Source organism: Rhinolophus ferrumequinum, chromosome 7 (genome assembly GCF_004115265.2).
Source record: "Rhinolophus ferrumequinum isolate MPI-CBG mRhiFer1 chromosome 7, mRhiFer1_v1.p, whole genome shotgun sequence".
In the NCBI taxonomy this organism is placed as follows: Eukaryota; Metazoa; Chordata; class Mammalia; order Chiroptera; family Rhinolophidae; genus Rhinolophus; species Rhinolophus ferrumequinum.
The window spans coordinates 78,903,571-78,916,598 of NC_046290.1; the positions used below are offsets into that span (position 1 = coordinate 78,903,571).

A 13,028-nucleotide genomic window follows, 5' to 3' on the forward strand; every position below is an offset into this window, starting at 1 on the left:
CACTTCAGTTCACCAGTTACATTTGCTCGTGTGGGTGTGCTTTTCAACATCCTCAAGTCTTAGAATTGAAAAGAACCTTGGGAAATCACGTAGTCAAGCTGCCTCACAGAAAAGTGGAAATTTGTTCTTTCCCTCTACCCAGAAGGCTTTTGCTTGCGCCTCTCAACCTGGCACCTTCTAAATCAGAGCTGACTGTGACGTCTGTTACCGCTTTGGCTGCCAGGATTGATTCCATTGATCTGGGAGATGAGCAGAGGGTCCCTTCCTCCCTGTTGCCCCAAGTACATTCTTCCTGTAGTTGGGGGCTTAGCCATGAAGGGCAGTCTGCCTACCTAGAGAAAGACCTTTCTTTGGTCAAGAGTATATTCCTTCCCATGGTGTATTCATGTAATCGGTATTCTTTAAATATTTATGAATGACTGAATATTATGGGTGATAGAAATGGCTAATGCTTATATGTATGAATAGAGTTTCATGATTTTTTCAGTCTATGAACTTTAATTAGATACCTAGTTTTTTAAACAATAATAGTAAAGATGGTCAACAAAAAAATAATAAGAGATACTGGGATATATTTACAATGATCTATAACTGTATATAGTTATAGTTACAGAGAATATAATCTATAGATGTATTTATTCCATAAATGGTACCTAATGAGTTTTGTTTTATAAATCCATTCAGTAGAACGTGAAATATTATTTAAATTTTACCTCTGCCCTTCATTTCTATAACTTAAAAGGAGAAAACTTCCTTTCTAAGTACCTAGTAAGGTATTTTTAGGTTCAATTAGGACAAGAGATTAGTGGTTTTTCTTTTGCTAGAATCCTCTACTCTGATTTCCTAGGTGAAAAGATAATTGTATCATTTCTAATTCTGATACCCAGCTTAAGTTTAAAAGCTAAGCAATATAAATTTGGTTTAATTCTTATCTGGTTTATATCTTTGTTATTTAGAGGGTATTTCTGCTTGGATAATTTGTGAAGAGGCTAATACATTTCTCTCTTGGGCAATGTATATGTTTCCTAATTCCTAACTAATGGGCAAGCAAAGAACATTTTTACTGTCAGCTTTCACCAAGTTAGACCTCTCTGAAGACCTTACTAAATTCTGTTTCCATGGGAATTTTCTAATGGGTATGTGAACATTATCCAGGTACTCGCAGACAGGATTACGCATTAAAAATAAAAATGAATAGGTGAACAAATACATCTTCTCTTTTAAGAAATTGGCAGAAAGTTCATCTTTGCACTTTCATTTTCATTTTGCAGTGTTTTCAGAGAGGGTGCAGAAAGTTTAATTTTGGTATTAATGCATGAGACCCGCTTAGACAATATAAGTAATTAATTTCCTAGATGGGTTCATGGTTGTAATTTTATATATATAAGGCAGAAGAAAGAGAGTAAATCTTCTAGTGTGTGTATGTTTAGTTCACAGTATTAGTGACTTTAATGGGTTTTTACTGGAAAATAGAAGATTGAAGGCATATTTGAAAATAAGCCACCCAGTTTTATTGCCTGTATACTAACTTACTAAATTATTTTGATTCATGTAATAAATGCCTACCATACATTTCCACACAGAAAATATGTGTGAATCTAGTGCTACTCATCATTTATGGAACACCTACCTGCCCTAAATATTGGCACTCCATAGAGTTCAGCCCCAGGCTACCCTCTTTGCTTTCTCATACTGCATTCTTTTCCTGGGTAATTTCATCCACTCTTACAGTTTTAAATATCAATCTATCAGTAATTCCAAAATGTATATCTCTTACCTAAACCTCTTTCCTGGCTTTCCAGACTCATTTCATATATTTTCAGAGAAATCTCACAGATATATCAAGCTAATTGTGTCTGAAACTGCACTTCGATTCTCCCCTTCTTTAAATCTTCTCTTCTAGAGTGTCCTATCTCAGTTACATCCATCCAGTTTCTCTTGCCAGATACCTGAGTCATTCTTGACTCCTTCTATTCCTTCTATTCCTTCTATTCCTTCACCTCCCCATCCCTCCCCAACTCAGATCTGTCACTAAGTCCTATCTCTTCTACCTCTAATAAAAGTTTTTTTACTTTTCTCTATCACTGTTGCCATCACATTAGACCTTTTGCCTGGTCTATCTAATACAGCAGCCTGCTAACTGGTTTCTTCATCTCCAGTTCAACCAACTCTGATCCATTTACAAATAAAAGCCAAAGTGAGTTGTTAATATATAAATATATTTATATCATTTTTACACTTAAAACTCTCCGATGGCTTTCTACTGCTCTTAGTGATCCTGTCTTCTAGCTGTCCCAGAAGAGGTAATGGGGTCCTTGTTAGTTTGCTAGGTCTGCCCAGGCTGGATTGCTTAAATAACAGAAATTTATTTCCTTATGGTTCTGGAGGCTAGAAGTTTGAGATCAAGCTAGTGACTGGATTGATTTCTTCTAAGATCTGTCGTCTTGGCTTGTAGATAGCCATCTTCCTCCAGTGTCTTCGTAGGATCTTTGCTCTGCTTATGTCTGTATCCTAATCTCCTCTTCTTATAAGGACACCAGTCAGATTGGACCAGGGCCCACCCCCATGACCTCATTTTACCTTAATTACCTCTTTAAAGACCCTGTCTCCAAATACAGTTATATTCTGAGATTTGACGGTTAGGGTTTCAATGTATGAATTTTGGGGATACACAATTCATTCTGTAACAGAGCCTAAAGTGATGGCTGATGGAAGAATAAGCATATACAAAATGCAGTACCCTGAGTATTGTCTTTAAATTCCTATGGTCTTGCTTCCTCTGCCATCTTTTCATCAAAATTTTTTTCATCAAAATGTCACCATATTGCCTTAAATAGCTGTTGAAAAGGTGCTATAAACATTGGTATACAAGTACCTGTTTGAGTCCATGTTTTCAATTTTTTGGGGTTATACTCGGGTGGAATTATTGGGTCTTATGGTAATTCTATGTTTAACTTTTTTAGAAACTGCAATGCTTTCCACAGCAGCTGAACCATTTTACATCCCTACTAGAAGTGTATTGAGGATTCCAATGTCTCTACATTCTCACCAACACTTGTTTTTCCCCATTTAAAAAAAATTATACCCGTCCTGTTAGGTGTGAAGTGGTGTTGAATATCTTTTCATGTGCTTACTTGCCATTTGTGTATCTTTTCCAGTCCTTTGCCTATTTTTCAATTGGTTTAATTGGGTTTTTAATTGGGTTTGTCCTTTTGTTGTTGAATTACAGGAGTTCTGTATATATTCTGGGTATTTTACTCTTATTAGTTGATGATTTGCAAATATTTTCTCCCATTCTGTGGGTTATCTCTTTACTCCCTCACTTCTTTTCAATTTTAACTCAAATGTCACCATCTCAGTAAGACCTTTCCTGACCAGCACCCCCCTAACACAAGTGCCATATCCCTGCTTTATTGTTCTTACTAGTACTTATCACTGACAAACATTTCTGCATGCATGTATGTGATTTACTGTTACTATTATTGTTATTGTTACATCTTGTTTATTGTCTGTTTATTGTCTGTTACCAACTAGAATGTGGGGGATTTCTGTCTCTGTTGCCCGTTGCTGTATAGGTAGCACCTAGAACAGGCCTTGTAGGCACTTAGTAAATATTCATTGAATAAAAATGACTGACTGAATTTAACATATAACTATACCATCCTTTTTTCTTCTTCGTCTTTATTGGGGAAATAGAACACACATACAGAAAAGGAGCACAGTGATTTATCATAAAAAGTACCCTTTACCCACCACCAAGATCAAGAAATAAATGACTGCCATTACCTCAGAAGCCCCTCTATGCCTCCTGCCAAGTCCTCTCTCCAGTTGCTATTCTAATACTTCTGGTAATATCTTTGTTGCTTAATTTATACTTTTACCACCTAACTATTTGTCTCTAAAACCTTTTTGTTGTTATTTTTTAAACTTCATATAAATGAAATCAATCAGTATGTGTTCCTCTGTGCCTGTCTGACATTCAGCATTATGTTTGTGAGAGTCATGTGTGATGTTGTATATAGCTGTAGTTTATTTTCAAGTCTGTGTAGTATTTCATTGTGTTACTACTATACTACAATTTATTTATGTAGTCTTCTGCTAAAAGAAATATTAGTTCCTTCCTTTTTTTGGTTCTTTTAAATAATGGTACTATCAATATATAATACCTGCACCGATCTCAAAGTGTCCAAATGTATACATTTCTTATGTGCGAGGGTATGTATAACAATAGCTTGGCCTAGTTAGCTCTCATTAAATTACTTCTTTTTGTACTAAATCAAGTAAATGTTTCCCATGAGTTGTCCTAGTATCCACTGGTACTCTTGTTAAACAAACAAGCAACAAAACGCCCTCCCAGAAATAATTTGTATTAATTATCTAGTCATTATATTCCTTTGAAATGCAATATAAACTCTCTGTTAGAATGATCAATTTTTTAAAAATGTGTTAGCTTAAAATACAGTTTTCCTTTCATGAAAATATCCTTTGTACCTGATTACTGCAAGAATGTAGATACAATGTTCTTGTAAACTTTTTTCCTAAATACTTGACTATATAAAAAGTGAAGTACCATACTATCTAAAGATGTGTGTGTGTGTGTGTGTGTGTGTGTATGTGTACACATATATATTAGAAATATGTACTTACTTGGTTTCACCAAGTGATTAGTTATGTAGTTCAAGTTTAAAATAGTTTTGGGATATGACTGACAAAATAACAATACATTTGATAACTTGTTATACATTTGATAACTACAGCTGTAGTTTTATGACACTAAGGTATTTCTCCTCTTATTTAGTATGATATAATAGGCTACATTTTATTATCCAGACTATCTTTCTGACTCTTTTGGGAGGAAAAAAAATAGGACCAAATAGTCAAGTCTTATTATCTATTGACAGTGATAGACAGGAAGCACATGAATAATTAAATCCATTGTCCAATTCAGCCTCTAAAACGACTTTAGTCGGGATTTTCTACATCATCCTCCAGAAAGCCTGTTGTTAGAGTTGCTGTTGGTAGCTGAGATATAGAGGGTTTGGGTTTCAATTTATTCACTCCTCCTCTTCCCTTAACAAAGATGCTAGTGAATCATGAGTTGGGTCAAAGGCCAGGAGTATATAAATTGTAGGAAGATGTATGTAGAGCTAGACAATCCAGAGAGACGCACACCTGAAATACTAGTAATGGAATTCTCATTAAACATAAATGCTTTTCTTGCATCCTTGTTGGGTCTGAACTGCCACCGATTTGTGTCCAGACATTAAACTGAAGAGAAGGTGTTTGAAAACATGCTTCCTTAATGGACAGACCCTTCCATACATTTTCAGAAGAGCAAACAATAAAGTCATGGAGTTGATTCTGGTTTGATAAGCAAATTTGTGACTTTTTAGTGATATTCTCAAGGAAAACTAAGAGTGTGTTTTCCTTCTAAAAAATATCATGGCCCCAGGAAAGATTTTGATCAGGTGTATTCCTCATGCTTGCAGGCCTGAAACAAGAGTAAAAATGGAGACCATAGACTGTATGTCTAAATTTAAAGTCATAATTAAAGCCAACAAACTGTTAAATAAATGTGATCTATGCTCCTTTCTGGATAAAGTAGCTTCATAATGTCCTAAAAGGCCATATTTGAATTAAAAATCCTTGGATTCTGTGGAGTTCCATGTCAGAATGTGACATGTGGGAGTTGGTCCCTGGCCAGCTCTGCTGCCCTTTTTATCCTACACATCTGAGCTCCATTCTCACCTTTCTGAAAAACGAATGCCCTTAGCTACTGCGTGGATCAACAGAGATTCTCAAAGTCTAGTCTCTTTCCACATAGACATGAAACATTTAAAATCACTTCTATATTCTCCCTTATTCTCATTGTCTTTTCTAAGTCATTTTGGGTTGAATGGGAAATGATAATGATAACTAGCTCTCAGTGATTATGCCAGATACAGGTATAAATTCTTTGCATTTTTTCTTCTTAATGCTAAGTATTTCAGTAAAACAAGGCACTAAATTTATACATACACTCTCATGTACACACACACACACACACACACACACACACAAACTGAGCTATTGTTATTTTAAGTAGTAAATTTTCAAAGTTACCTTTCTTCCTTTTCCTCATTATAACACTATAGGAAACACTACCTTGAAACAAAGCAAAGTGAAATTCAGGAAACAAGAACCTAGCTTGGCTGTTAACCTCCAGGGGTACAGCGAGTCAGTTGTTTACATACCTATTCAGTCTTCAGTCCCTCCTAAATTTTGACTCTGAATGGGATGGGGGCCATGGGGGTGGGGTAGTGATGAACTTGTCCTGCTTTTCCCTGGGGTAAACCTAGGCCTGTCGTCTCCCTTTAACTTCTGGGAGGAAATATAGCACTGCTAAATAATGCTGATTCAATGTTTGGAGCTTGAATGATATGTGCCAACTAGCCAACTAATTTTTCTAATACAATTAGAAAATTTCATAGTATTAAATCATTCCTAAAGACAGGACATTCTTCATTCATTTTAAAGCTTTAATACTTACATGGGTGTTTAAGAGAAAATCAAGTGTAGAATTTGATCCTATGTGCTTAGGCTTCGTGAAAAGGAAGGTGCCATAGCTCTATTGACTCTCCTGGAGTTAGCTGGAGATAACTTGTGTTGAAAATGTTGGCTTTGTAAATAGAAATGGAAGTCGTTAAAACAGATAAACCAAAAAAAGAAAGTCAACATAGAAAAAGAACTAGAATTAATGGAATGTTGGGAATGACCACAAGCAATCAAGTACATGAACCAAGGTCTGCTTGCAACCGTTTTCCACTTCTTTAGTTCATGGTGCTAATTTTATGTTATGTGAATGTGACAGTGCAGTCAGAACAGGTAGCAAGCACATTCTTGGCATTCTCTCATTAACTTTTAATTCCCACATAAAATAGACGCATTAAAACAAACCGAGAAACTCGTTGCATTGTTTCCTCAGTTTGCAAAATCAACCCAAAGCAGGTTGGAGTGGAGTGGGTTAATGTTTCACTTTCCTCCACCATCATACACAGTATTACTTAGCATCTGTAATATCTGTAAAGGTTTCCCTATCACATGAGGTAAAAGGAAGGAGCGTGTTTAAGTCCCAGCTTTGAAGCTGTTGTGTTAATTGTTAACTTTTGCTGAGTCTGTACATTAAAAAAGGTAGCAATCTCAGCATGTTAAGATCATAACTGTTAGAAGCTTGGAGGCAGCAGCTGTGCTGATGTGAGCCGTTAATGGCTGGATAGATTCAATCAGATATGCTGCCTCCAGTGTCTTTATGTGATGGTATTTACTAGATTTCACATGGACTGCTGAGAAAGATGAAATATAATCTCATGGATTATCTCTGTCTTGAAAAAAATAGGTAATGAAATTGTTCTCTTGCCGGCATATATTTTATTAACCTCTTTGGAGTCAACTTAAAGAGCAGATGTCCCCATAGAGTTGAAATCTTTTGCTCAAGTGGAATGCTAATAAGTGCATTTGTGAGTTCTAGAAACAATGGGGTTGAGTAAAGTAGGTTAGTATTTTTTTACAACCACTCAGAGAATAATATGGCATATTTTAGGGCTAGCTGGAGAGAAAAAAAATGCAATGTAAATTGTATACAAATAAAATCTTTTCTCTTTCTTTTTTCTTACAGAGTCTGGAGAAAGTTCTTGTGGAATTCAGTCACAAGGAGTTGTTTGATTTCTATAACAAGGTCTATATTTTTAAAATAATTTCTGATAAGTGGGTTTTTTTCCATAATGTTTCCTTCACTTTATGTTGTTGTTTTGTTTTTTTTTAATGCCCTATTTTGAAGCTAAGTTCTTTAAACTTCACTTGTAAACACCTTATGTTTCACAGTAGGAAGCATTGCCGAGATGAAGAGAATCTGACAAACTAAATCAGGAAGAAAATGGAAATGGTTTTAATTAAAGCAATAGGATTGTAATGACCTATGTGGTACCCAACCACACTGGCATTTTGATATAAGGAATGTGAAATATTTTCATTTCTGGGCACAAGGGAAAAGGAATATGCCAGTCTTTTAAAGATTTATCTTTGAGCATATTTCATGATGCTTTCCAAATACTGATTTTGTAATTCAGGAAACCACCATCCCCCTTTAAAAATCTTATATAGTGATCATTTAAAATGAAACAACTTGGTGTATTTAAAACAGTAGTATTTAGAAATCCTCTTTTACAAATTTGGAAAACTTAGCAAACATGAATTCTAATATTTTTACATAAAAAGAAAAACACTTTAAGTTGTATTATATATTTATTGCTATGTGAATGGATTTAGTATACATAATTGCCATTGACAGTCTTTCCCTTCTATTTGTATGTTTCTAAACACTTTATGAATTTCTCTCCCTTCACCAGCTTTCTCTCTTTCTTTTTTTGTCTTTGTAAATAGCTAGAGACCATACAAGCACAGCTGGATTCCCTTACATGATGTTCTTGAAGACTGGTTTCTCCATCACATTCCTGCCACCTCATTATTTTGCTTTGAAGATAGACTGCCAGGTTGTGTTTTCTGGAGGATTCAGTAGTTTTCTTCTTGTAAATTATATGGTTTATCACTTCTTAGACAAGTAACAGCCAAGGGAGATCATTGTTCTGAGCACTGAGGTTCTAATGTACATTCTCTCATCCTGTGATCCAACAGCAAGCAATTGCTAAGAACACTTTTGCTTTAAAGGAAACAAAAGTGAATACCATATTGTTTTTACTGTCCTATTTTTGTTTTATTGCCTAACCAGTTTATTTTTTTACATATTTGATGATTCCCATATGTATCAAGGAGGGTCCATAGATAGATATAGGGTATAATGTGTACCTTAGCATACAGAACTTCAGTAATTATATTAATAACAGTAAGAAAGCAGCCACATGCAATCAAATAAATATATTACAGTAGTTTTCCTTGAACATAATGAGTATATTTTGCTTTGGAAATAATATACGAAAGAAATTTAAAATAGAGCTAGTAGTAGTAGCATATCAGGTAATTCCAGTGTGAGCTTCTCTGTGCACTTTTATTTTTTCTCTGTGTTTAATGATTTAATAACAGTCCAGGTTTTGTATGCTTTTCTTTGTACTGCAAATTAATAATGATTCACTTCATAGTGTGGGAGACAGATTCAGATCATGAATAAAAGAAATTGTAATGAGTGCTAAATGGGTCCTCATAAAATTTCAAAAACGTACCTTTTACATTCTCTTTCTGTAACTATGTTAGTTAATTTCAGTCAATAAAATTTTTGTCTTAGAATTAGTTGAACTGAAGTGCATAGCATTTCATGCTATACATATACATGCTATATGTATATGCTATATGTATATATATATGTGTGTGTATATATATGTATATATATCATTGCCTATAATTGAATTTTTTTGTAAATGAAGTATCTGTCCTATATTGTTTCCAGAAAGACAGGAAGAGAAGGAGAAAGGAAGGAAGGGGGAAGGGAGGGGGAAAAAAGAGAGACAGAAAGAGATTCAAACATGACTTTCTTCTCATAAAGGAATTTGATTTCAGAAATGCCACATAGTTAAACAAACAGAGCCATTGATATTAAATCACATTCTTTATATGAGTTATCCAAGTGTTAAATGTCTCCCAAATAAATGTTCTATATATATAGAATTCATGCCTTTATTTATATGTGTACTGCTATGTTGTTGCCTAGAAGGATTGGAAGTTTGGATTATTTCAGAAAGTAAATATTATAGTTGCTGTCCATAGTTGATCAATTTAAAAAGGTTTTAAACTCAAACTTTCATTGGTAGGATATTTGGGAGACATGTTTATAATATAATGTGATTTGTTTCCATATGTCTCGTGGGATTGGTCTTATTTTTTGTGTGCTTTGTTCTGCCAGTCCCCAGAGGGAAGTACCTGATTACTATAAACATTTTGGTAAATGTTCCTTTCAGATTTCTTATGTAAAAATAAATAGTATATATCATCCCAAGTTGTATTTGTTAGGCCTTCCTGATAATGACCATATAGATAGGAGTTTTCTTTGACTCAATAGTCAACGTAACTCCCAACGTAGGTAGCTAAATTAAATGTGACAATTCAAAATGAAATTTTCTATTAGTATCTCATTTTATGCCCCCTAAAAGAGCTGGTTTCATATTTTTTAAGAGTGTATCTAAGCTTATACAAAAATGTGGTCAATAATTTTCTCTCCATTAGTCTAATTCAAGGAAGTCTGACCGAAGGCATTGGACAAAGGACAAGTGGAAGGTCTAATCCAACTAAGAACATAATTATTCCTGAAATATATTTAATGGCAGGTGATTTTATACCTTAAGGCACCACTGTTGTTATAATACACAAGTCAAAGAAAATATCATTCCCCAAAAGTATTAAATGCATGTTACTTTTTTATAGACATAAAACGGGGTGGATGGGTAAGTGGGGACTGGAGCCTACTATCTTAGCAAAAAAATATGTCTTGTATGAGTGCTTGACATGAGGATTGAATAAAACTAGAATTACTTGTTAGAAAGGAACCAATGTACTCTTTTTATATCTACTACAAATAATACTTGTAATTCTTCAGTTACAAAAATATCATTTTTAATTAGGAAATACCAAAAATCATAAGTAATCTAAAATGACAGAATCTCATCACCCAGAAATGGCCATTAATGACTTCTTGGTATATTATATTGAATTTTTTTTTTCTATCCATATATCTTTCTCTTTTTTCTTCCTTTCCCAAAAAATTGAAATAATGCCATAAATACAGTTTCATACTTTGCTTATATAGCATTATAACAAGCATTTTTCATGTCCTCATTGTCTAAAACATAATTTTAATGTGTATTAAATAGTCCATCATTTGAATGAGCTACACTTTATTTAGTTATCCAGTCTATTGTTGGACATTTAGGTTATTTTCAATTTTTTAACTTACTAAAGAACTCACTGGTGAATATCATTATATAATAAACTCTAAACCACTTCTCTTGTTGTTTTATTAGTATAGATTCCAAGAGGTGGGATTATTATGTCAAAAGTGTGAAGATTTATTTTCTATTTTTATCTTTAATGGGATTTGATTATAAAATAATAATTGACACATTGTAAAAAAAAACAAGTCCCTCCGTTTTGTCATCTCCCCAGAAATACATACCAACTACTTAGAAACATTTGGTTTACATAATTTTAGACATCTTATACAAATGAAAAAACACACACACAAACCCCTCTTTATGTATGTTTATATTTATATTTCTTTTAAGGCATGTTTTCATACTGATAAATTGTTTCCCCAAAGGTTCATATCACTTTATACTCTTACCAATAATAAATGAGCATTCATCTGCCTCAAACTAACTTCATCAGTCCCTTCCTCCTGTGCATTTCATTGTTAATGTTCTTTTTAACCTGGAATTGGGTTTTGGGAAGAGTGTGGGGAAGAGTGGGTTGAAGACAAGAATATTACTGATTACTTTGGATACGTCATGTTGATAACTCCAGAGGATTTAAGAGGAAACCTTTTCTAAAATCAGCAACTGTGAGAGGCAGTAGCACAATATTTAATTAAGTCTAAGAGCATTGAAGTTAAACACTTACTTCCTTAACAAATATTCAGTGTCTGTAGTGCCAGGAACTGTGTACTCTAAGCACCATGTTAAAAGTGGTAAGCAAAATAAATATAGTTCCTGGCTTCTCGAAGTGTGATGTGTCAGTCATTTTTTTAAAAAAGCAAAATGTAATAAATTGTGTCCAAGTATGGGATGAAAAATATTGGATTCTATTAAGAAATTAAAAGATGGGACCTGGGGGCATTAAGGAAAGATTCTCTGAGGATATGAGATTTGAACTAAGTCCTGTAGAATGAGTTAGAATGAAGCAATAGAAGACTAGGGCAAAAAGCATCCTAGATGGAGAGAATGGCCCAGGCAATGTCCCAGAGATCAAAAAAGGTTTAGCTCATTTTGGGAACCAAAGAAAATCAGTATGGCTAGAGTGTAGTGAACAAGGGGATTAGCAGAGAGCAATGGAATGAGAGAGGTAGGCCTGTCACTTTTACCACCAAAATATTTGACAAATGTATCTCCAGGACACTGCCTTTTCCTTGCTACCATCATCTTTGTCCTGGACGACCCTGCTTCCACTCCAACCGGCCTCCAGTCCAGTCATCACACAGATCTAGTTTTAAAACATTAGTTCTATTCATTATAATGTCTCCCTGCTTAAAACTCTTCGAAGGCTTCCCATTACACTTCAAATAACATTTAAGTGTCTGGACCCTTAGGACAGACTAAGAGTCCTATCCTAGTTCTATTTGTGTTATTTAATTTACTAAAGCTCAGTTTCTTCATCTTTATGATCGAAATAACAATAATCTAAATAACATGAGTGTTATGAAGATTCAATGAGATAATTCATGTTAAACATTTAGCATAATTCCTGATTTGCAATAATCACATATTAAATGCTAGCTGTCATTTTCATAATCACACACACACACAAAAAGACCAGGCTTTCTGTTGAAATTGTTCCAGGTAAGGTTTGAATTAAAGTCAAAATTGCAGAAAGCTTATAATGAAGCTCGCTTCACTTTGAATTCAATAACAACTCTAAATGATCACTGGATTTAGTCTATCCCACTCTTAATTATTATCTGGATAGATAATGCCAGTCTATCCCACTCTTAATTTTTTATTAACAAAATAAGGTAATGGGTGTATTATGGGATGAGACCAGATTCAGAAATTTTTTCTTTTTTTCTGTAACTAACTTTGTACATAGCTCTTCTGGCTCTGAGAAATCTAACTTTTCCTCTAACTCTATTCCATGAATTTCTGTGTCTTCTTACCTTAAACAATATCTTACTACCCTTATTCATTATACACAGTGTCAGCACGCTATGGCCTGTGGTCCTAATCATATAAAGTTTTATTGGAACACAGCTACGGTGAACAGACTCCCGAATCATTCCTGCCTTTTAGTATTCACACCTAAGTATAACCCTAGGTGTGAAGTAACACCTGTTACTT

General features: G+C 34.3%; 1 protein-coding gene across 2 annotated transcripts in view; it reads left to right on the forward strand.

Annotated features, from left to right (window-relative positions):
- The window catches only part of COMMD10 (COMM domain containing 10), a 153,565-nt gene extending 144,296 nt beyond the window's left edge, over positions 1-9,269 (forward strand). Inside the window, exons 6-7 of one of the 2 annotated variants that reach the window (XM_033111241.1) lie at positions 7,655-7,714; positions 8,419-9,269. In XM_033111241.1, the coding sequence (XP_032967132.1) occupies positions 7,655-7,714; positions 8,419-8,457 (99 nt within the window). In that variant the 3' untranslated portion in view covers positions 8,458-9,269. Of the gene's footprint in view, positions 1-3,696; positions 3,751-7,654; positions 7,715-8,418 lie in introns of those variants that run through there. The other variant, XM_033111242.1, reaches the window with a different exon arrangement.
- Positions 9,270-13,028: the final 3,759 nt, after the last annotated feature.